Below are 24,914 nucleotides of genomic sequence, written 5' to 3' on the forward strand. Positions count from 1 at the left end.
TGGACTCCGCACTCTGCTTAGCTCTGGGCACACAAGAGTTTGCCACCCCCAGGTGGAGTGTCCAAGTCTTGTAGACCTCACTTTGTCCTCACCCTAGCTGGGTGGGACCCCAGGAGCTGCACTGTGGCCCAGGCTCTACGATAAGCGTGGACCAGGAGGGCTCCTGCTCTTCCTGCCCTTTCACGTTTTCTTTACATGGGCATCTTTATTACACAAGTCCGTCTGTTTGTGCATCTCTGGAATCAGGTCCTAAATACGGATGGTGTCCAACTTCTGATGGTTGAATTTAGTGATTATTTTTTTAACTTTATGATTGTGTGAGTGGTGAGTATTTGCTAGGAGATTTTTTTTAAAGATTTATTTACTAGTATACAGTATTCCGCCTACATATGCGCCTGCCCACTATGAGAAGGCCCTAGATTTCACCATGTGGTTGCTGGGAATTGAACTCAGGACCTTTGGAAGAACAGATGGTGCTTTTAACCACTGAGCCATCTCTCCAGCTCCCTTGTTAGGAAATCTTTATTATAAGCTTTGATCATCCCTCAGCCTGTGATAGGTGGTAGGGCTCCCTTGAGGCTGGGCAGCTGCAGCCCTCAGTGGCCACAAGACCACCAGGGGAACAGCTCATATTACTCACTGTCACAGCTAGGGTGCAGCAGGCTTGGTGTTTTCACTTAACAACAGCTTTACCAGTCAGCACTGTGAGTTGAGGAACAAACAAATAAATAAAATAAAATAGTGGACATAGATTTTTTTTCATCCTGGCTGTAGGTACATGTTTCTCTGAACCCACAGTGAGGATGACTTGCTCTCCTTCCAAAGGCATGAAAAATTAGGTGGAGTGGGCAACATGGACTCAGAATCACCCTTCTAATGAGAAAGGCAGAAGGTGACATCTGCTAGACCCTGGGAAGCCAGGCCATGTCCACAGTCTGGTCGCTCTAGCGCTCTCTGCTGCTGGCTCTGTGGTCAGTGTTTTCTCATTTTCAAACCAGTTTCCATGCATTCAGTTAAGCTCGCCACGTTGAGTGCCTACGTCAGGTGCTTTCAGCAGGTGTGTGCAAGTGTGTGACTCTGCCGTAGTGTCCTGTCGAGCAGTCCCTCTCCCTCCCCTCCTGACTTCACCCCCGGTGACCTGCCCTGAGCGAAGCTGCTGTGTGCTCTGCTGCTCTTCTCAGTCTGTGTGCCTGGTTTCTGACCTATGCTCTCACCTAAAGCCCTGCTTCTCATGCAGCTGTGGACTCTGGCTGTGTCATGTTGTTTGGCTGAGACATTTTCCTGTTTGGAAATGAAAGCATCTAAGGACTGGTCTACTGGCTATTGACTATTGATTTGTGTGTGTGTGTGTGTGTGTGTGTGTGTGTGTGTGTGTGTGTGTGCGCGCGCGCGCGCGCGCGCGCGCGCGCGTGAAGTTAACCTTTCGCAAATCTTTTGTCATCGAGGCTAATTGATTCTTCCAGTGAGAAGTCTTCACTCAGTGCCAGAGCAGCGGATTCCACAAATTCTCATGTGATTATTGTATTAGATGAAAGGAAACCCAGCCGTGTGTGTGTGTGTGTGTGTGTGTGTGTGTGTGTGTGTGTGTGTGTGTGTTGTATATATGTATGCCATGGCACACGTGGAAGCCAGAGGTTAACTTCTGGGACTGGTTCTCTCCTGCATCATGTAGGTCCCATTGAACTCAGGTGTGTGGGGTTGGCAGCAGGCGCCTTCTCCTGCTGAAGCTTTGCTGGACCCCAAGGGCTCCTTTTTAAAAATTTCTCCTTGGGAACCTCTGAGTGTTTGGGAACCTGAGTGAGAAGTGGGAATTTGGCTCTTTCCGCTGTTTACTCCCAGTTTCCTGGGAGTCCCTAACCAGATTTCTAGAAATTGACAAAGAAGAGTTCAAACAATGGGAGGGACATTCAGGATGCAGTTCCCACCTGCCACCTTTTTATTAGCTTTTCCCATCTCTGATTTCAGCCTAACAGGTTCCACGCTGCACAGATGTGCTGGTCCGCATCCTCGTCTACTCCTTGCGTTCTCAGCACTAGTGTGGAACACAGCGAGTTGGGATGCTCTTTGCTTTTCGCATGGTGGGTTACAGCTGCAGGTCTGAGAGACTCTCTAGACTCAGCTGCAGTGTTGAGCTGCATGACAATGGGTCTGGATACAGCTGCAGGGATGGTAGCTTTGGGCTGACCCAAAAGGGGAAACTAATTAGACCAGGTCGTAGCCAGTGCAGGACACTTGTGACTTGCTGAAAAGGAGCCTGCAGTCCCCGTCTGCATAGCTAGGGTCAGTCTGTGTTTCTTCAGCACTGTCCTTTTCCCTCTTTCTTGGGTTTTTGTGTGTCATCATTGAATGGCTAGAGGCACTGCCTTGGCAGCAGCCGTCTGCCCCAGTTGGGGATTTTAAAAAATTGGACAGTTAAAGCTTACTCCTACTTGGGCACGAGGCTCCACTGCCAGACAACAGTTACAAGGCACATACTTAACACAAAAGTCTCTGTGGGATATGTCAGGTCAGGGCCATAGCCATTCTGGGCTCAGGAACACTGAGATGGCCTCTGTGGGTCCCACCATACCCTGCTATGTGAGCCACTGAAAATGTAAATGTGAGTCACATGCACACGCGCGTGTGTGTGTCTGTGTGTGTGTGTGTGTGTTGCTACAGGAAGACTGTAGGTAAAGCATCTGTTTCTGAGTTACATGCCCAGCCCCCCTCCCCTTAAAAAAAAAAAAAAAAACCAACAACTTTTGAGACAAGGCCTTACTTAGTGGCCAGTCTGTCCTTGAACTTATTCTGTGACCAGAGCGGGGCTTGGACTTCCATTTTTTTGTCTAACTTACTAAGTAGTTAGTATTACAAGCCTGCACAGCCAGGCTCAGCTCAACTGTGAGTCTTGAAGACTCGTTTTTCTCTTTGGGAATATGAAGGGGTGTGGTTCCACAGGGCTGGTGACTGGGAGGGACCACATTTCTGCATCTGGTAACAGGACTCACCCTGTGGCAGGGAATAACATGTCTGCCTGGCTTCCTCATCTGTAAAATGGGGATGAACTTGGTCAATGCATGTGAAACTGAGGGCAGTACCTGCAATGCAAGTGCTCATGAGTCTGTGGGCATCTCCTTGTGTCTTATGTCTTACAGCTGCAGGCACCCCTGAGCCCAGTGTTCCCATAGAGCCTGAGCGTGGCCAATGGGTGTGTAAGGTGTGCTCCAATACCTTCCAGGAACTTCAGCTCCTGAACGGTAAGGTAAAAGTGGCAAGTGGGGTTATTCAAGGTGGATAGATCATTGAGCTTTTTCATCCATGTTGGCACATGCTCATAGTTGTCAGGCTTTGTATCGTCTGCCTCATGGTCAGCAGTGAGCTGCTGTTCAGAGCTTCTCTCCTTGGCTTTAACCTCCCTACTGTACTGCTGACCCAGCTCTGGATATGGTTTCTGGGCCAGAAACCATGACTTGTCTATTGTAACCCTGCCTAGTTTCTGTATCTGACCATCTCCCCCTGTCTATCTTCAGGACATCATGTTACCTCAGGCTCCCTGGAGATGGCCATGGGGGGAAAAAATCTACTCCATCCCCTACAGTATCCTGAGAGCCTCTCTGGTGGGCAGTAGAGAAAGATGCCAGTCATATAAGCTACAAGGAAGCTAGGTGTGAAAGCTGTGACCTTTGTCACATACAGAACATACGGACCAAACCCCAAGGGGGCCACTGGTTAGCAACTTCAAGGATGTGACAGGGACAACTGTGTTCTGCTCTTGTAACATGAGGAAATCAGTGATTGGAATGTTCTGGAATCTATGGGAAGGTTCTTTCTAGTTAGATTTTAGCTACAGAAATGCTAATGTGAGCATTTCCAGGAGACATTTTGGTCATGAGGCAGGACTTACACATCTCGTAAGGATCATGGCTGTCTGTTCTTGTGTTCCTGGCCTGTCTTCCTAATCTTGTCCTTAACTTGTCCTCTGCCTGTGGAAAATCACCTGTGTTCACAGATGGGAATGTGAGTAGCTGCCAGATTCTTCTTCTTTGTTCTCCTCCTCCTCTTCCTTTTATGTGTATGCATGCATGTCTGTGAGCCACCTGTCTCCAGTGTCCATAGAAGCCGTAAGAGGGCAGTTAGATTCCCTGGAACCCTGAGCTACAGAGGGCTGAGAGCTGTGGTGCAGGTGCTGAGACATGAACCTTGGTCTCTTGATGGGCAGCAAGAACTCTCAGCCACTAAGGTGTCTCTCCAGCTGTTGCTTCCAGGCTTAAGAGTGCTGGGTTTGTGAAAGAGCATGCATACCCTTTAAGTGAGGGCAAGGCCTCTCTGTGGAAACCAGAAGGTACAGAGACATTACACATATATGGTCACTCAGCCCTGGTCGAGAAAGGCTATTTGATTCACTGGGTAATTTTCCTTGGTGACCAGTTTTAGTTGAGGAAAAAGCTTCCCTTCATTCTGGTAGTAGAGCTAGGTCAGTGTTCCCAGATGCCAGCTAAGGTGACTCTTCTTACTATATACTTGCATTGACATATAACAGTCTCATAACAGTCTGTACAGCCATGATAGCATTTTCTGGATAAACAGACTGAGGCTGAGTGAATAGCCCACCTGCCCAGGCTGTGTGGTTGCACATGCTGGAGCCATGCTCAATGCAGGCAGTGTTGCCCAGGCTCTACTACTACCATGGGATCATGAGGCTCTTCTTTCTCCTGCAACCCTTGCCTTGGTGTCTGGTGGGTTACCTGATCGTTGAGGGTCTGGGCGGTGAGCTGATCAAAAGAAGAGGGATGCAGAGCTGAGTCTCTGGGAAACTAACTGGGCTGGGGTGGAGGGGCCTTTTGTTCCCTGCAGACTGGCTTTGAGGACAATTCGAGAGCCAAATGACATGGCATTGGTACACAGTTCTATGGCAGATAGGCTTTATTGGTTCATACTATGTCCAGTAGGAGAATGTGAATCCACAGTCTCTATCTTAGCTACGACAGCAGTGGACCTGAAGCTGCCTTGCCTCCTGTGGGAAACTGGCTTTGTTGTTTAGACTCCAACCTATGGTGGTGTCTCCCCTCTCTGTGGTTGGCTAACTTCAAAACCAGATGGACTTGAACAGATTTCATGCGTTTATTCATGATTGAGCTTAGAACATATATGGCTGCAGGCAGGTGAGGGTCAGCATGTGTCTTTTAAAGTCAGGCCCACCATGCCGAGCACCAGGGGACCAACTGAGGTTGGACAGCACGGGAAGGGAAGCACAGGCTGCTGTTCTTGACCTTTTACCTAATGCTGTCATTTCCTGTGTTCCCTTGGGGAGCCCTGCCCTTGTCTCAGGAGACCACTTAGGGATGTCTGATTAAACATGAGGCAATAGTGAGTGTACTGGCTTTGGTGCCCTCCTGGAATTCTACTCCACTTAAATGCAAGAACAAAGAAAGGAGAAGTTGGGAGCACTGGGCAAGGTTGAAAAGATGTCAGGATGTGTTTGTAGCAGCATTAAGCTTGCAAAACAGAGAAGCCAAAGCCAGCGATAGGACATTCAAGAAACATGTCTGCCCCTGCAGAGCTTGGGGAATGTAAGGAGCCTGGGAGGAGAGGTCAGAGAAGCACAAACTGTTGGCCTGCTTAGAGCCCTGGCCTCCTGGTCTGCCCCAACCCTGTCCTGGCCCCACCCAGCAGCATCTCTGCTTCCATCAGCAGAATGTGTCCACCCTTGAGAGAAACTTGAGACTGGGGACCCCAAAGTATGTAGCACAGAGAACAGGGACTCACAGGGTCAGATGTTGGAATTTGGACAGCTTCAGACTTCTTCATTTTCTCCTCTTAGAGTGGTGGAGCTGGCTCAGGCCCCAGATAGGGAGGCGGGATTTCTCTGTAGAAGCTAACTAGGGAGATGAAGGACCTGCCAGTGGGACTGCTCAGCCCCTGACCATCCTGCAGAGTAAGACTCTAAATACTGGAAGAAAACTGAACATGAGCAGGAGACCAAACAACTTGTCTGAGGAATCTGAAAACAACCCCCCCCCCCAAAAAAAAACCCTCCAAGCTGAAGTTGTCACTCAGGTGAGAGTTGGCCATGTGACACTGCATTCTTCGGGTAAGAGGAGGCTATTGCTGAAGCAATCAGCATGGTTTTGTCAGGACATGAAAACAAGAACTGTGGTAATAGACATAAAGTCGGTAGAAAAGTGTCCAAAAACACAAAACATGGAGCATGCAAGCAGAAGAGATACAGAGACTGGAGGGTGGCCTCACACTCTGCAGGTGGCCAGGAGCGCCCTGTAAGAGAAAGGGACAGGCAATAAGAACCAGTCAGTGGACTGGGGATGGACTTCAGTTGATAAAATGGTTGCCCAGCACCACAAACCCTGAGTTCAGTCCCCAGCATTCCCAAAACCAGACATAGGTCACATCGCCTGTAACCCCAGTCCTCAAGAGGCAGAGGTGGAAGGATCCAGAATTAAAGTTACCTTCAACTCCATAGTAAGTTTGAGATTACCCTGGTTTACATGAGATACTGTCTCAAAAACAAACCAGATAAATAGATAATTAGTCAGCAAGAAAACACTAAAGGACGCAAGTTTACAACCTAGTAGGACCCACCAGGCCAGGATTGTGACAAATGACAAAGACCCCTATGCTGCCATGGAACCTAATCATAGGGCTAGAGAAAAACAAACCGTTGGAGGGTAAGCCATTAAAAACAAAGACACTGTTAAGACAGGAGGCAGACTCTTCACGGTCAGCAACCTAGAGCAGATGCTCAACACATCCAGTGAGGAGAACCCTGGAGCATGCAGGCTGTCGTCATCAGATCACTCGATGAAGACATTGTTACCCACACTAACGCTGGATTCCAGAGCCCAAATGTGTAGCTTCTGAGATCCCAGCACCTCTGTTGTGTTTTACCTGCTACCCTGCCCAAAGCAGTGTGCATGGCTTCTACACATAGGGAAAGGGAAAAGAGTCCCTTGCAGGGAATAGGAAACAGATGTGTAGGTCACCAGCCCAATTTAGAGAGAGCAGAGAGCTCTGGGAGGAACAGGAGAGAAATTCAGAAGATAACTGTGACAGAGAGAGAGGAGAGAGGCAGAGCGTATACAAACTAGTAGCAGACATGAGACAGTGAGTGAGTGATGGAAGTTAAGGCTGTAATTAGCTACAGGTAAAGAAAGCTTACCACAAATGCTTTGTGGCTCAACTGTGGATAGGTCCTTGTGGCCGTGGTCCTGCAAACACCGGTTGTTGGCTTATACCAAAACTGATCTGATTTTTTTTTTTAATAGAATTGGGAGGAGTCTGAGGTCTAAGAAGAAAACAGCATGTATAGGAAGCAGAATCTCCATACTTTGTCTTAAAATGTTAGTAGGGCCTGGAGAGATGGCTCAGCGGTTAAAGTGTTAGTAGACACAGGGTTTTGTTTTTGTTTTCTTGTCATTCCCTGAAGGTAGAAAAGTAACTGTTCGCATAGCATTTTTTACTGCGTTTTGGTGTTTTAAGTGTTAATGTGTATGGCACATGTATTGGTTTTTGCAAATACTGTGCCATTTTATGTAAGGGTCATCGGTGTCTGTGGGTTTTGATAGCCTTGGTTTCCTGGAAGTATCCTCTGTAGGTGTGAATGGGTGGATAGGGTGGGGCAGGAGACTGCTGTTTGCTGTTTTCTGTAATGGCACCTTTCTCTTTGGACTTCTTATCACCAATATTGTCAGTCTTTTCATGTCAACAGCTTTATACTTCACTTACTTCTTACTGTATTTTCATTTTCAAAAAGTAACTTCTGATGATTTATCATTTATTTTTGGGTTTTTTTGTGACAGGGTTTCATGTTCCCCAGACTGGCTCTGCACTTACTCTTTGACTTTTTTTTCATTTCCTACAGGCCTGTGCCACGAAGCCTGCCTCCTTTGTGTTTCTTTTTTCCTCCTCTTCCTCCTCCTCCTTTTTTGTTTTTTTGGTTAAGGTGAAGGTTTTTACTCAGTTATAGTGACAATTTTGGAATTTTGGTTTCTTTAAAAATACAGAAATATTGTAAGAATGTGCTTTCGTTTTAATCCGAGGTATGGGAATGTGGAGCTTGCTTCAGACTGTCTACAGCAGCTGACTGTGATTTGCCTCATGCTCTAGGTGTGGCTTTGCCAGCTGCAGATAGTTTCTGTGATTGTGGAATTTTGGGAACTTTTCAGAGGGAATATGAGTGCTAGGGCTCTGAGAGGCGGGGAGGGTGGTTTTTAGTCGCTCAAGGGGGTTAGTTGTGCTTTGTTAGTAGTTGAGCTCAAAGAAGGAAAAAAGAAAAGAAATTGGATTAAAGGATACCTGTCTCTCTCCCTTTCCCCTCTATCCTCCTTTCTCTCCTGTCTAGTGATAGAGGATGAAACCAGGGTGCAGGTGGGTGGGGGGTATATAAAGTGTGGGAAAAAGAAGAACCCACAAAGTAGCAAAGACCAGCTACACTCAATGATTTTTAGTTGTTTTTTTTTTTAACATAAACACTGAAAAATTCCCTAAGAGCTGTACTAGCTCCTTTCCATATTTTATTCATCATTGCATCTAAATTCTCACATATAATATGACATAGTCTAGAAATCCTTAAAGCAAAGACTGGCAGCTGTATGAGGAGAAATTGTATTATCATCTCCTTTCGTGGTAGATTTCTGTACCCACCAGAGCGCATAGCAAATCAAACACAAACCACAGGGGCGTAGGTTTGGTGAGTGTGGTAGGCAGGGTTAGTGAGTGGCCTTCCCATGCACTATTAAGGTTCTTTTTTGTTCTTGATTTTTTTAAATGTACATTGGTATTTTTGCCTGCATGTCAATATGTGTATGGGTGTCAGATTTCCTGGAACTGGAGCTATAGACAGTTGTGAGCTGTCGTGTGGGTCCTGGAAATTGAACCCAGGTCCTCTAAAGGAACAGCCAGTGCTCTTAACCACTTAGCCATCTCTCCACCCCCAACTTCTCAGGCATTTATTTACTGATTTCTGAGACAAGATCTCTCTTGGTCCTTCTTTAAGCTTCTGAGTGCCGGGATTACAGGGATGTGACGTACGCCACCCCTGTTTATGCAGTGCTGGGCATCAGGCCCAGGGCTTCCTGTGAGCAAGGCAAACACTCAGTCAGTTCACTATCCCCAGCGCTTCTGTCCCGTTGATTTACTCTCCACGCTTTGGACCCTGGACCTGAAGAGTCACAGCGTCTGTCTACTGTGCACAGCTCTGTGTTCGTGTCTCAGGCATTGTTTTCCTCTGCTCTCAGTTCTCTCTTTGAAGGCTCTGCATACCTGCCTTAAACCATCTTGTGGAGTTAAAGCCACATCTCTGCCTTCTCGCTCCTATTTCTAGGTCTTTCCCACCTGTCCATCTCAGGGGTCTCTGCTTTAAGAGATTACCTTTTCTTTTTCTTTTTAAAAAGATTTATGTATTTACTTATTTATTATTATGTATACAATATTTTGCCTGCATGTACACCTGCAGACCAGAAGAGAGCATCTGCTCATATTACAGATGGTTGTGAGCCACCATGTGGTTGCTGGGAATTGAACTCAGGACCTCTAGAAGAGCAGTCAGTGCTCTTAACCGCTGAGCCATCTCTCCAGCCTGATTACTTTTTCAATAGAGTCATGTTTTTAAGTTGTATCGATGTATCTTAGTCTTATAAAAGTTTTCTTTGCTTACTTTTCTCATTTGTTTGCTATTTCTCAGTTATCTTAGCCTTTCTCCCAAACTCTTCATTCTTTACTTGGTTATGTCTGCCCTCTCCAGTCCAGTTCACCCTTAGCTTGTGTTGTGATCTTGGAATTCCAGTCTTTCTGGTTTTAATGCCACAGGATAACCTAGTGGTTGCTTTGCTGCTAAGCTTTCTGGGTTGTGGTGGGTAACTGCTTTGGGTTCGGTTGCTTTGATGATGTGCTTAGCAAGGGTTCCTCCCCTTGTCCTGCTCCATTGTGTTTTCCCTGTGGACCGGTAGTGTGTGTGTGTGTGTGTGTGTGTGTGTGTGTGTGTGTGTGTGTGTGTGTGTGTGTGTGTGTTTTCTTCCTCCTCCACCTCCTCTTCTTCAGAGTTGAGGTTTCATTTTTCACTAGGATGTGAAGGGTTTTGTTGTTTTGTTTTAGCTTCAATGGTATATATTTGTGTCACATACCTGCACTGGGGCTTCAGTTCCTTATGGGAGTCATTTTATATCATATCATTTTATATGCCTTTCCTCTCTAAAACCTTGGAAGAGGGCAGTGAGTTGGTGTAGCAGGTAAAGGTGCTTGCTACCAAGCCTGCCCACCTGAGTTCAGTCCCGGGAAGGAGAGAACCAGCTCCCACAAGTTGTCCTCTGAGCCTCACTTGTACGCCCTGGTCTGAGCACACCTGCACACACAATAAAGAAATAAGCATGAGAGTAAATGAATCATAGACCGCTGTAGCTTCTATTTTCCTGGGTCGCGGACCCCACAGGAATCTTGACACAAACCAGGACTTACTGACTGGCTCAGAACCTGGGCCCTATGTAAACTTCAGTCTCTATTATGCCAGTACCTGGGCCCAGTGTAGAGTGGATCCACGTCTCCCTCACAGATTCCATGTAAACTTGAATCTGTGTTGCTCTGTGCCTGGGTCCAGAGTAGACTCAAGTCTGTCTCTTAGTCCCAAGCTTTGTGATGACCTGTGAGGCCCTAGGGCCTCTGATTTCACTCTTGCTGTGTCCTTTGCTTTGGTTTTAAGTTCCCTTTGTGTGATTGGTAGAGTCTTGTTTGCTTTAATACTGTTCAACCTGTATTTTCAGTGTGTGTGTGTGTGTGTGTGTGTGTGTGTGTGTGTGTGTGTGTGTGTGTTCTGTTTTGCTTCCCTTCCCATTCATTTTCAGCTAGTGGACTCCTGTAAGCTTGTTTTACTAGGTGCCAGATCACATTAGCTTTTCCTCACAGGCTTGCTCCTTGGGGCCTCCCACCTACCATAGAATCTCTAATGCTGGACAAATCATAGATAATGGCTACTTAGCTTGATACCGGTGCTGAATCAACTCACATTTGCAGAGGGAGGAACCAGCTCTAGGCACAGTGGTGCCTCTGTCATGTGCATTCTTAGTCACCCACTTTCCCTGTCACTTCCTCTTCCTGTCATCTGATACCCTATGACCCAGCCACATTTGCTCACTTCCTCCTAGGTGACATCCTGCCTCCTTGCCTTTTCCTGGGTGGTCTTGGAGGCTTTCTCTCAGCTGTAAATAAGCAAAGCCATTTTGCTTTCTTGTAGGGTTTATAAAGAAATGTTTAGTCAGGCGGTGGTAAAGCACACCTTTAATCCCAGCGCTTGGAAGGCAGAGGCAGGCTGATCTCTTAAATTGAGGCCATGCTGGTCTACAGAGAGTTCCAGGACAGCCAGGGCTACACAGAGAAACCATGTCTCGAGGGGAGGATGAAGAAAAGAAAGAAAGAAAAAAATGTTTGCTTTAAGTGCTTTATGAAGTTGTCCTCTGTAGGTGCTTCCGTCTTAGTGTGTCACACACTGTGGGAAAGTTAGAAAATACAGACAGCCAAGGAAGTGAGTCAAAGCTGCGATAGTTTCAGTGAGTAAAACCGTGAGCTGCACCAGCATGTGAGCATGTGCCCTTCTGCACTCACAGCCTGCCTCACAGTGACATCATGCCCTGCCTGCTCTCATTTCCAAGCATTGCTTCAGGAAGCGGGATGCGACCCACGTGGCAAAGTTCTGGAAGCCCTGTTACTGCATAAAAAGGGACATGGTGGCACTTGAAGGTAGAGACAGAAGGATCAGAAGTCGAGGTCGGTCTGTGCCACACAACAGTCGTTAGTACATAAACAAACACATCGGCTGTTTGCTTGAAAGTTCAAAATCTGAAGCACCATAAATTTCTAAAATTACAGTCTACCATGATGCGGAGCTGTCTGGTCCTGAGTGTGTCAGATGAGGGAAGCACAGTCTGAAGCTGTGTGTATGTGGTGGAGCCATTTTGCTTTCAGAGCAATGAAAATAGCTCATGTCCTGTGCAGAGGGCACACTCAACAAACACAGTAGAGACCTGCCGCAGTGAAGCAGGTGCTGAGCCGGCAGGAGCTCATCCTCCTACTGTGTCATCACCGGCCCTTCTCCTCTTACAGAGCATCTCTTGGGTCACCTGGAGCAAACCAAAAGCCTTCCTACAGGTGGCCAGCAGCATGAGGCGGCTTCTGAGAAGGAGCCTGATGCACCCAGGATGGAGCCTCCCACAGCAGCTGAGAGCAAAAGCATCCAGAGTGTCATGGTCACCAAAGAGCCTAAGAAAAAGCCTCGAAGGGGAAGGAAACCCAAAGTGCCCAGAGCTGAGCAGCCCCTGGTCATCATCAAAGACAAGGAGCCTGCAGGTGAGTGCTGGGGCGGGTGCTATGTTCCTCATCACCTCTTAGTTTCCTGGGTGACCATCCTGGCAGGGGGCGCTGGTGAGGTAGGAGCGTATGTCGTCTCCAGTCCGTCAATCAGCTGTTAAAGTATGATTATCATGCAGAATCTTTTACACTAAAGGACTCCTGGATAGCCATTGTCTCCGCAGGACTGGAGCCCTTAGTCTGGCTTCTTAAATCTTATTTATTGAATTTTGCTTTGTTTTGTTTTCTGACAGTCTTGCTGTAGTTGGCCTTAAGCTTAGCATGTAACCCAGGCTGACTTTAAACTCTACCCACTCAGCCTTTTGAGGAGCTGGGATGGCACAGCCTTGCCATGGTGCCTGGCTGGTGTTTGTGTGTTGCACTGCCTCTGGTGTGAGTCTTGGCCATGTCATGGCTGTCAGTCACAGCTCTTCTGTTTGCCCAGCATCACCTAGTCCCATCATGTGATTCTCAGTATTTGTTGCCCACTGCTTATGGGCGGACATGTTGCTGGTCATGGCCCTCTTCTTTTTAAACATGTATGTTTGTATGTGTGTATGTATGTATGTATGTGCCAAACAGACCATGGCATATACAAAAGCCAGAAGATAACTTTGTTCTCTTTCAGCTCTATGAGGGCAAGGCCAGGCTTGCACAGTAGATATCTTTACCACTTTAAAATTTAGTCTAATAAAATTCAAAGTCTTTGTAAAATTCCAAAATCAATCTCTCTCCTCTCTCTCTTCTCTCTCTCTCTCTCTCTCTCTCTCTCTCTCTCTCTCTCTCTCTCTCTCTCATATCAGTCTCTGAGCTGTGGAAGCCTGTAAAATAAAATTTAAGTTAAATACTTTCTTCACCAGTGGCTCCCCTGGCCTCTCTCAGTGCCAAGCCTCAGCTGTTCTTCATGCGTCCTTCATGCCTTCAAAACCAGTGCCACCTGGGTGACTCCTTAGACTACCCAGCTGACAACAACCTTGACTGTCTCTGAAACACGGCTTCTGTATGCTGACTCTGAACACTTCCCAGAAGATTTCACCTCAGTGACGATGGTCTTTTTTTAATCACCACTGATTTCTTTGCTTCAGCTGACCACCATCAATTGTCGTAGTAAAGCAGAGGTTTTCACTTCAGTGGTTCTGGTCCCTTGTTAGCTACAGCTGATTCTTGAACTGTGGATTTTCATCACAAAATAATAACCCTAATAAAGTCTTTAAGGGCCTCTCCAGCTTCTCTCTGGAACACCACAAGCTTCTGCTGTCTATCCTCCTCTCAGCATCGTTATCCGCTGAGCTCCCACAGAAAAGCTCACCAACCTTTGAATATTCCTCAGTGGCTTTCTAGCCCCAAGTTCCAGAGTCCTTCCAAAGTCGTTCCAAAGTCCTCCCCAAAACAGCGTGGTCAGGTCTGTCACAGAAATAACCCATGATCCTGGTATCAGTTTCTGTCCTAGTTAGGGTCACTATTGCTGTGATGAAACACCGTGACCAAAACAAACTGGGGGGTAAAGGGTTTATTTGGCTCACACTTCCATATCGTTGTCCATCATTGACTGAAGTCACGGCAAGAGCCGGAGGAGGAGCTGATGCAGGGCTGTGGAGACCGCTTACTGGCTTGCTCAGCCTGCTTTCTTACAGAACCCAGGTCCGCCCGCTCAGGGATGCCACCACCACAATCACTAATTAAGAAAATAACCTACAGCTGGATCTTATGGAGGCATTTTCTCAATTGAGGGTCCCCTCCCTTCAGATGACTCTAGTGTGTGCCAAGTTGACATAAAACAAGCCAGCACACCACTTGAGCCATCTCACCGGCCTGGGCTGCTTCTTTGGTTATGCTGAACCCTCAGCTAAATTTGCAGGGATTCACTCTGTTGCTTGTACATGTCCCTGGAAAACCACTGTCCTCGTACAGCCCCTTTCCTGCTGCCTGGCTCTCTCTCTAATGCTCGGTCCACCTCACACGGGCCTCTCTGATGCTCCGTCCACCTCACATGGGACAAGGTGTCTTACCCCTGCTGCCTGTGCAACCGGCACTGATGCTCTTTATTACCTTTGCCATTGGGGAAATGAGAAGCAGCTTTGAAATTGAAAAGAGACTAGAAGAGCAGCTTTCAAGGAACACTCCCGCCTTCCCTGTTTCCTCCTCTCTTTGGCTATTGCCTGTTCTCTGAACCATTCGGACGCATCTGTACATGAGCAGGAGTGGTTTGAGCTCCCAGTGGGATTTCCTTGCCTCTGTAGACAGGAAGGAACAGAAGGAACTACTTCCTGGCTGTCACTTGCAATTGGTAACAGTAGGTGAAGCCAGTGGCTCCAGAGAGGCATCTCCTGGCCACTGGTGGGAGCAGATACAGAGACCCACAGCCAAACGTTAGGTGGAGAGGAAGCTCAAATTGGAGCTCTCCATGGGTCCCTCTCCATGGAGCTTGGGGAACACCGCAAAGGGGGGAGAAGAATTGTAGGAGCCAGAGGGGCCCAGGACACAAGGAGAACACAACCCACAGACCCAGCTAAGCAGGCCTCATAGGGGCTCACAGAGACTGAGGCAGAGAACTCCCTGCACCTGCACGGGTCTGCGCTGGGTCCCCTGCATATCTGTTATGACTGTTAGTTTGGTGTTTTTAGAACTAACAGTGGGAGTGGGGTTGTCTCTGACTCTTTGCCTGCTCTTGGGATCCTCTTCCTCCTCCTAGGTTGCCTCACCCAGCCTTGACATGAGGGTTGTGCCTAGTCATATTGTACCTTGTTTTGCTATGTTCCTTTGCTATGCTTGGGAGGAGAAGGCATGGGAGGGGGCTGGAAGGAGTGAAGGGAGGGAAAACTGGTCAGAGTGCAGTGGGGAAAAAAAAAAAAGAAAAAGAAATAAATAAACCAGTGGCTCAGGGTCTGGGGTGTGACTCAGCTTGTTGTCTGCCTGGTATGCACAGAGCACAGGGTCTGTGCCCAGCACCATAGACACTGAGCACGGTGCACATGCCGAGAATTCAGATGTCCAGGGTTATCCTTGACTACATTATAAGTTCAAGGCTAGCCCTGGCTACATGAGACCCTATTTCAAAAAATAGAAGGACAATGATTGAAAGTTTCTTCTGTGTAATCTCCATGTTTAATGTTATCCCATTTCGGATGTGGCTCTAAATAGAACGTTTACTCACCTTTGAACATCCTCAAGATGACTGGTCATACATGTAAATCTCTGTCAGAGTTCATTTAATAAGCTACAAGATCTCACTGTATATCCGTCTGCTGTTTACCAGGACTGTCCTGGGTAGAGTCAGGAGAGGCTGAAATAATGTGATGCTTGGGCTTTTCAAGACATGAAGTGCAACTTTGGTTTGGACTAAAAACGTACTTTATATACAAATAAATGTTTAAATACTAAAGTGTTTTGCTTTTATCCCTGTTGCATCCACACTCAGGATGTGCCCCCAGGGGCAGTGCTTCTCCTGGGGTTGTTACAATCTGTCCCTTATACTGGTGATGACTCTTTGGTCACACCCTTTTGCACAGAGCACGTGGCAGAGATCATTACCGAGATCCCCCCAGATGAGCCTGTGAGTGCGACGCCAGATGAACGGATAATGGAGCTAGTCTTGGGGAAGCTTGCCACCCCCACAAATGAAGTCAGCTCAGTGCCAAAGTAAGTCCTGACTGTACATGGCTGGTGCTTGGGGAGGGAGCACAGGGAACAGCTAATTGGTGCTGGAGGGAAGGTGCCTCCCACCTCTGACCCCACAGCAGGCTTCATCTCTTCTGGCCAGAAGTGTGTGTTCTGAGCCCCAGGAGTTCCATAGTGTCATAGTTCACTCACTGTGAAAACTTTTTTCCCTTAAAACACATGACAGAATATTCACTGTCACAACTCTTTAAGGACACAGTTCAGACACAACTGTGGCTGTCCATCCCCCAAGCCTTTTATCTACCCAAACTGAAAATGTCCTCAGCACCCACCATTTCTAGCCTATGTCCCCCATGACAGCAGAGACACAGTGTTTGCTTTCTATGAATGGCTTATTTTACTCAGCACATGCTCTTCTGTGTCACAGTGTGTGTGTGAATGTCCTCTGTAAGGCTCGTGTTACACTGATGCATGTGCGTGCTCTGTCTGCTCTCCCATGGAGGCTCCTGGGGGCTTTGCCCCCAGCTGTGTGAGCGGTCCTGCTATGGCTCTGCAGTTGCCTGTATCTGGATTTTAGTCAGTTTCACGCCTTGCTCTGCTTTCTTTATTGTGAGCGAGGGAAAGAAGTGTTTATACCGCAGTTATGATTCCCTGGTGAGTTTTCGCCCTGAAGTTGACTCAGCTGCTGGTGTTTTCTATGCCCTTTGGAGTTGACAGAATCCACCTGGTGAGCCTGTGAAAATGTGGATGTGTTTATTATTTCTTTCCTTTCTTACTGCCCAGAGGATTTCAAGCCCTTACCAGAAAAAGCACGCTTAACAGGATGAAGCAGCATTTAGAAGTCAGGTTCAGAGTCATCATAAAGCGGAATAGAGCTGAGGCCAAGTCAGGGCAGGGACCGCAGTCAGGGCTGCTATGCTTGGAACACAGGTAGAGCTCAGGCCTGCTGGTGGCCAGTGCTGAAGCCAGCGTGAAGGTGCTCAGAGTGTCTGTGCCACCTGGGACTGGGTGGCTCCAAGTTCTGCCGTTCTTCTCCTCCTCACTGACCAAGTATAGCTGGGAAATGTGGCTGAGAAACTTCTGAGATGACTGTGATCAGAAACCTTCACTCCGAGGACCCAGCCCCCGCCTCTCCTTGACCAGCTGTTCCTCTCTTGGGCAGGTTCACGCATCATCCAAGCAGCACCATTGCCCTCAAGAGGGGCTTGGTTCTGTCCAGCAGACATGGCGTCCGGCGGAAGCTCGTCCGGCAGCTGGGTGAGCATAAACGAATCCATCAGTGTGGCACCTGCAGCAAGGTCTTCCAGAACAGCAGCAACCTGAGCCGGCACGTGCGCTCGCACGGTGAGTGCGCGCACGGTGAGTGCCTGCCCAGCCCAAGGGGCAGGGCCAGGAAAATGTGTATCCATCGCTGGGTCCTTGCTGCAGAGCTGCTGCAAGGGGTGGCCCTGTGGCTGCCTGTCGCCTCCAGCACAGGGGCACCCCACCCAGACAGAAGCTTCATGTTTCAGAGATGGGTGCACCTCTCTGAGAAAGGCCAAAGCAGTGAATCTGCCTTCTGTTGGCTCGTTCCTCAGGTGACAAGCTGTTTAAATGTGAAGAATGTTCAAAACTGTTCAGCCGAAAGGAAAGTTTAAAGCAACATGTCTCCTATAAGCACAGCCGAAATGAGGTGAGTGGGCACTCAGACATCTGACTAAGCAACTGTTTTCTAGAGGACCCACAGTAGGGGAGCTCTCAGTTCCAGAGGGAGGTTCCTCTGCCCCACCCCATGCATTCTGAGCCCAGCTTAGCAGTGCTCACAGAAACAGTAAAGACAACATGGGAGAACATAGGTAACTGGCATTTGGGGTGCACTTACCTGAGTGTGGGGTTCTCTTTCTCACACAGTTGGACAGCAAGAGTATTCCTACTAGATCAGGAGAGGAAAACTGTGGGATAGCCAGCCCTAGAAGTTACTAGAACAGCACACACCAGGGGGGCACCTGTGATGAACTCATGTAATCTTCCTTGCTGACCGTGTGCCCTTTGAGCAGGTGGACAGTGAGTACCACTATCGCTGTGGCAGCTGTGGGAAGACCTTCCGAATGGAGAGTGCGCTGGAGTTCCACAACTGCAGGACAGGTGAGGCCCCTGCCCCAGCCACCTGCTGGAGTTCCACAACTGTAGGACAGGTGAGGCCCCTGCCCCCGCTACCTGCTGGAGTTCCACAACTGTAGGACAGGTGAGGCCCCTACCCCAGCCACCTGCTGGAGTTCCACAACTGTAGGACAGGTGAGGCCCCTGCCCCAGCCACCTGCTGGAGTTCCACAACTGCAGGGCAGGTGAGGCCCCTGCCCCAGCCACCTGCCCACCGTGTCAGGAGAAAGGCCCCACTGGGCTGCATCTCCCTGGTCCTCTTACATCAAGGAATGGAGGGAATATTCAGAACTGTTCAACCAGTGGCGAAATCTAAAGCAACATCCCCTAAGTGAGGAAAGGATGGGTTGTCTCATGTCCGTTCTTAATTCTCAGACCCTGTGTCTGAGGCCACCATGATGCAGGACCCTCATCCTTGTTGATAGGGTGAGCAGCAATGCGGAGTTTGTTCTAGAAGTGTGTGAGAGAAAAAATGCAAAGACTTGAGACGGGAAAGGCCACCTGGCTTGTGGGAGCTTTCCTCCCACCATCAGCTCCCTGCACCTGTGTCCCCTGCTGCCACCCAGACATAGGTTTTGTTGCCACTTGGCCCAGGTTGTTGCATCCTGAGCCTGCTTCCATCTGCTGCTCTCCAGAAGGGAAGTGGAAGCCATCTTTGTATGAGGTCAAAAGCTGCTGTGCTCTGAGCTGCACATGCTCGGAGGACAGCTGTGGTTGTGGGGCCTGGGTGCGCTCAGACACTGTCTCTTGGGCCAGTGTAAGTAAACTGTGGAATCTGTGCAGGCAGAAAGTAGGCCAAGGAGTGGCGGCTCGCTGAGGCCTGCATGGCCTGTGCTCTAGAGAGGGAGCCCCGAGTTCGCCAGTTGCTAGGATTTGGCAGAGGAAGGGGGGGTGGGGTGGGAGGAAGCAGAGGCAGAGGCATTACCTTAGAGGCCTACTGTTTTTTTAGGGGATGGTCTTCTACTTTGGCTCTGCTGTTCACCCCGAGCCCGGTCAGGGATGATTTACCGCACGTTGTGTGTTTGTTTGCTCTCTGGACAGATGACAAGACGTTCCAATGTGAGATGTGTTTCAGATTCTTCTCCACCAACAGCAACCTCTCTAAGCACAAGAAGAAGCACGGTGACAAGAAGTTTGCCTGTGAGGTCTGCAGTAAGATGTTCTACCGCAAGGATGTCATGCTGGACCACCAGAGGCGGCACTTGGACGGTGAGGCTGGGGCCTGAGATGCCTGCTTTCTGACCTGGGCCCTGGGGGTCTTGGGATGCTGTTAACACTGTTGTGATCAGAGAGAAGTGCTGGGAAGAATGAGGAACAAAGAAGCACAGATAGACTGCTGCCAGAGTCTTCAGAGAATGGTTTTGGTATGACGAGGTGTAAGAAAGGTCAGTACGGCGTCCTACGTGCAGCAGGTTCAGCCATGTGAAAGGAGTGGAGTGTGCCGGTGGGTCCTGTGGGTGGTGGCCATCAGCCTGCACAGTAGGTTCTGTGACATCAGAGAATAATCCAGCAGAGTCGGCTCTCTCCACACATGAGAGGCAGCAGCAAGAAAAGTGGAACAGGTTAAAAACAGCACTCTGACTAAGGCTGTCCTTATTTCCCTGCTAAGAGTCACAACCTTTGTCAGTAGCACTCACTGACATAAACACTATTTACAGAACAGTTAGGGCTGCGTAGAATGCATGACTATCAGGTACATGCACATAAGTTTGTGAAAACAAGACCAGGTCACATCCCTAGTCAGTTCCTGCTCTTTGCTCCCTCCTTCCCCACCTCGGTTCCCATCAGTTCATAGACCTACAGCACGGTCCCATGAGATTCTTAGGTCCCATGTGGTCCAGGCCCCACTCAGCCTCAAAGAACCATGGGCAAGTCACTATGCCTTAGTTTTCCTGCTTGTACAGTGGAGGTAATAATTGTTTTCAGAACTGAGGATACTGTGGACCCTGCTGTTTTCTGTGAGGAACCTAGCTGTACTAGATCCACCACTCACATGTGACCCACACCACTACACCACTGCTGTGGGCAGCAGCTCACTGCTCTGGAAGCTGAGAATGCCCCTAGCTTCAGATCCACTGTGCTGTGCCTCACAGACCTGGGCCCCGAGTCAGCCTGTTCCCTGATGCCCATGTCGCCAGCTCTGTGGCCATGTCAGATCATGTAGAAATGCCCACAAAGGACACCTGGTTTCTCTCCTTTGGTTAGAGATTGCCTGTTTCACATGAAGTTGGTTGGTTGGTTGGTTGGTTGGTTGGTTAGTTAGGTTAGTTGGTTGGCTGGCTAGTTAGTTAGTTAGTTGGAGTCCTGTTGTGTTGCTCAAGATAGCCCTGAACCCATGGGCTCAAGCAGTGCCCCACCAGCCTCTTGTATATCTAGTACCACAGTATCTTCGGCATAGTCCCCAGGAAGTGCTGGGATCGGACCTGTGCTGTGTAGCCTCATATTTCCCATCTGGTTGGGATTTCAGGTGTGCGGCGGGTGAAGAGAGAAGATTTGGAGGCCAGTGGGGAAAGCCTGGTTCGTTACAAGAAGGAACCTTCTGGATGCCCAGTATGTGGCAAGGTAATGTTCTGCAGTCACTGTTGGTGTTGGAAGCCAAGTCCTCACTCTCCTAAGCGCAAGCTCAGAGCTGCAAACAGGGAGCATTACCCAGGAAACTTGTAAGTATGTCCAGCCCACAGCCTGCAGGTCCCTTGTACCCCCAGATAGCTGTGAATGCAATCTGACATAAAATCACACGTTTAAGACATAGCACATGTCCTGGTTAGGTTTCTGTTGCTGTGGTAAACCATGACCAAAAGCAACTTAAAGGGGAAAGAGTTGCTTATAGTCTATCATGAAGGGACCGGAGGCAGGAAGCCATGGAGGAGTGCTGCTTACTAGCTTGCTCTCCATGGTTTGTTCAGCTTGGTTTCTTATAGCACCAGGACCACTAACCTAGGGGTGGCAGCGCCCACAGTGAGCTGGAGCCTCTCGTCAGTAATTATCAAGAAAATACGCCCACAACTTGCCTGCAGGTCAATCTAATGGAGGTGCTTTTCTCAACCAATGTTTCCTCTTCCTAGATGTCTCTAGCTTGTGTCAAATTGACCAGAAAACCAGTCGCCACAATGAGGTTTATTTTTTGGCTTTCAGTTCTACTGTGCAATTCTTAAGTGTTAACTTTGTTCTTTCTTTCTTTTTAAGATGTATTTATTATTTATGCAGCATAATGTCTACATGTGAGCACCAGATCTCATTATAGATGGTTATAAGCTACCATATAGTTTCTGGGAATTGAACTCAGGACCCTTTTAAAAAAAAAAAAACCAGCCAGTGCTCTTAACCTCTAAGCCATTTCTTCAACTCCCTTTAGTGTTAACTCTGTAAACAACACCATGTTTCAGCATCAAGAGGTTATAAATGCACCTCCTAGGGCAACTGAAGTATCCCTCGGGTTATAAATTTGGCATTTTGGTCTCTGCCACCTGGGATGTGTTTCCAATGAATCTGCTGAGAAATGTTGGGTTTTGTTCTGTCTTTTGGTCCCATCTGACACTGTGGGACATGTTGTCCTCATGAGTGTCTGGACTTTGGCTTCGTATCCACACTGAAGAGCTGAGATGCCCTGGGGCTTCATGCTGTCTGTGCCAGCCATCCCTGCTCAGTGGCCAGGTAGTATTTTCTAAGTTAGGGATAGCCCACCCCACGGTGATCAAGATAGTACGCATTCTTGTCTGGGAAGCCTATGCTGTTGTGCAGGTGCCTCCACATGAGCTGCCCTGGCCTTGGCTCTTGTCTACTGTGTAGGCATCTGGGGCTCCTAGCCCCTGTCCTGGCTGCCACACATACATTGTCCCATTTTTCACACATGAGCACCTGTTCTCAACTGGAAATGTGACTGCTTGTTTGTTAGACTCAACTCTGACAACTCAGGTAACTGGAGGTACAACTGTGTCCCCAGAGGAATAGAAGTTATGTCCTTTACTGCACAGAGCCCATACTGGAGGTCACACTTTCTAGAAAGGGCTCTCTGTGCAAGTGCACACTAGGGATGGAAGTTCTTGAGAGACTCTTTTACATGTGACTCAGGCAGCCTCCAGTGTTGCTTAGAGGAGGAGCCACTGCTGAGCCTGTCACAGCCACACAAAAGAGCTATTGGCATAGGGTAACATTGGCACCTGGGCACCGCCACACTGGGGAACCCAGTGCCTCGTGGCTGTCCTCTCTTGATGGTGAGCACATAGACGCACTGTCAGATCCAATGATGCTTTCTAGAGGAAATGAGAAACTGTGCTTTCATATTTCCTGGCTTCTTTCAACCCACAGAGCAAGCCAAAGCCTGTGTGCCATGTGTCAGCACAGTAGTAGAGCCATGTGGGACCTCTGAACTTAAACTGTGGGTTTGGGAGCCAGGTGGTGCAGGAACATGGAGGTGGAGCCCATGGCAGTGGATAAGTAGGCTCTGGGACACTTCATCTGAGGAAAGCCCTGCCATCGGATGCTCTGTGACCAGTGGGTCTCCTGGGACCCTTGGTGATGGTTGCATATCTGCCTTTTAGACCACACGTTCCAGCCCCAGCTCAGGCTTGGCTGTTAAGTGGCTCCCAGAGGACTAATGTGGATACATGAGTGAATCTGCATCCATTTCTCTAGGCTGGAAAGAGAAAGCAACATGAAACAGTACTCAAACTGGGTTGAGCTTTGGTATCTGCTTTGAGAAAATTGCAGGTATATCTGCATGGCTCCTCAGTGGGCCAGTGAGCTGTTTAACACAGCACAAGCACTCTGGGCGCTCCCATTGCAACAGAGACTGGAAACAGCATGTCCTCTCTTGTGATGTGAGTAGATGTCTAAACCACCATAAGTCTAGAGCTTGCCAGGTCTTCTTGCCTGGCTTGTCCTGTGGGCCGTAGGGATCAGCTCATGCGCATGTCTAATAACCCAGCCCTCACTGCACTGCTCCCTGTTCCCAGGTGTTCTCTTGCCGGAGCAACATGAACAAGCACCTGCTGACCCACGGTGACAAGAAGTACACCTGCGAGATCTGTGGGCGCAAGTTCTTCCGAGTGGACGTACTCAGGGACCACATCCACGTCCACTTCAAGGTGCAGGTCCCATGCAGGTGGTACCCAGGGATCTGGCCCACCCTAGGGAAGTGTCTGTGTTAGCTTTTATGCTCCAACAAAGCACACAGATGAGGCACTCACCAGTAACGGACTATATTTCACAGTTCTGAAGCGGGAGGCTCAAGATGAAGGTGCTAGAAAGTTACTCTCTGTTGAAGGCGTCCTCATTCACCCATCACCTTTGCTGTATCCTTATGTGGTGGAGGGACGAGACTGTTTCTGAGGTCTACCTTTTTTTTTTTTTAAAGATTTATTTATTTACACATATGAACATTCTATTTGCATGTATGCCTATGTTTGACAGAAGAGGGCATCAGATCCTATGATACAGATGGTTGTGAGCCACCATGTGGTTGCTGGGAGTTGAACTTAGGACCTCTGGAAGAGCAGCCAATACTCTTAACCACTGAGCCATCTCTCCAGCCCTGAGGTCTACCTATTAAAGGCTCTAATCCTACTCATGAGTGTCAGACCTTACCATTCCCCAAAGGGCATGCTTTGTCACACTGTGTGAAGTTTTAACACATGGGCACTGGAGTTGAGATTGCTGTCATGTTCTTCCATAGTTGTCAGCATGGCCACCGGCAGGCTTTTCATACAGACTTCCACTGTCGCACCTGGTTGTCCAGCTGTATGACCTGAACAGGGATTCTCCCTCTGTGGGGCCTGACAAATTACTCTTACCTGGATGTAAGGGGGGTGGTAAGCCGCTGCCTATCAGACTTCAGGGAAAAGAAGAGGGGGCAGGAGCCCCAGGGTGGAAAGAGCCGAGTGTGAGGACAGGTGGGGGAAGCACCTGTCTGAGTCAAAGGCTCAGTGGAAAATAGAGCCGCATCCAGGCGGTGCTGCGGCCATCTGGGGTCCTCTAGGACTTTGCCTGGGCATAGGTGGCATTTTGTGGACAGGTGACCCCGAGAGCTGGTGAATGCCTGTACCATAGGATCCCAGACCCAGTACCATCCCAGGGGTCATAGGTATAGCTCACTAGGCAAACAGCTGATTCCCTAAAAGTCCTGACCAGAGCAGCAGTGCCCTGCGTTAGAGGCTGGGTTTGTGACTCTTCTGCAGGATATTGCACTAATGGATGACCACCAGCGGGAGGAGTTCATCGGCAAGATTGGGATCTCCTCAGAGGAGAACGATGACAACTCTGATGAGAGCGCAGACTCTGAGCCACACAAGTACAGCTGCAAGAGGTGCCAGGTACTCACACCCTGCCGCTGAGCACAAGGGGATGAGGAGTTGGTGATTGTGGAGCTTTGGAGAACTCTTGCACTGTTTGGTCCATTTCCTCCACTAAAGAAGATTGTCCCGTATCACCTGGGCTTAAGGATGGTACCCGTGGGCCTCACACCCATCAGAACCCACTGTGGCTTGTCATGTACATAAGCAGGACTGCTGACTGGGGTGGGACCAGTGTCCTGGGAACTGGCCTAAGTAGCCTCACTGGCCATAGACTGGGGAAGCCCTGTCCTGTCCCTCTCTTGGCCCAACTAGCCTGAAACTGGTCCATGCCACACAAGGTGGGTTGCGTGCTTACAGGGAGGACAACTGATTTCTAAGTAGCCCGGGACCCGGTTTCCTCAGCCTCACCTGCTGAGCAGCAAGCTCCTGTGCATAGCCACCACCCTGCCCTGGCACGAGTAACTAACCCTCCCCAGGGGGTCTAGCTGATACAAATGTAGCAGAGATGCCCAGGGATGGCAGTGGTCAGCATCCAGC

The 24,914-nt window shown here is 48.8% G+C and overlaps 1 protein-coding gene across 5 annotated transcripts in view; it reads left to right on the top strand.

Moving 5' to 3' along the window:
• PRDM15 (PR/SET domain 15) overlaps positions 1–24,914 on the top strand; it is a 61,344-nt gene that overhangs the window by 22,184 nt on the left and 14,246 nt on the right. For 4 of the 5 annotated variants that reach the window (XM_084801187.1, XM_084801185.1, XM_084801186.1 and 1 more), the window contains 10 exons: positions 3,135–3,236; positions 12,085–12,327; positions 15,837–15,966; positions 17,108–17,304; positions 17,523–17,617; positions 17,982–18,069; positions 19,126–19,293; positions 20,552–20,646; positions 23,040–23,171; positions 24,261–24,395. In XM_084801187.1, coding sequence (XP_084657313.1) covers positions 3,135–3,236; positions 12,085–12,327; positions 15,837–15,966; positions 17,108–17,304; positions 17,523–17,617; positions 17,982–18,069; positions 19,126–19,293; positions 20,552–20,646; positions 23,040–23,171; positions 24,261–24,395 — 1,385 coding nt within the window. The remainder of the gene's footprint in view (positions 1–3,134; positions 3,237–12,084; positions 12,328–15,836; positions 15,967–17,107; positions 17,305–17,522; positions 17,618–17,981; positions 18,070–19,125; positions 19,294–20,551; positions 20,647–23,039; positions 23,172–24,260; positions 24,396–24,914) is intronic. The other variant, XM_084801189.1, reaches the window with a different exon arrangement.

Source organism: Acomys minous (assembly GCF_964271855.1).
Source record: "Acomys minous genome assembly, chromosome: 11".
NCBI classification, from domain to species: Eukaryota; Metazoa; Chordata; class Mammalia; order Rodentia; family Muridae; genus Acomys; species Acomys minous.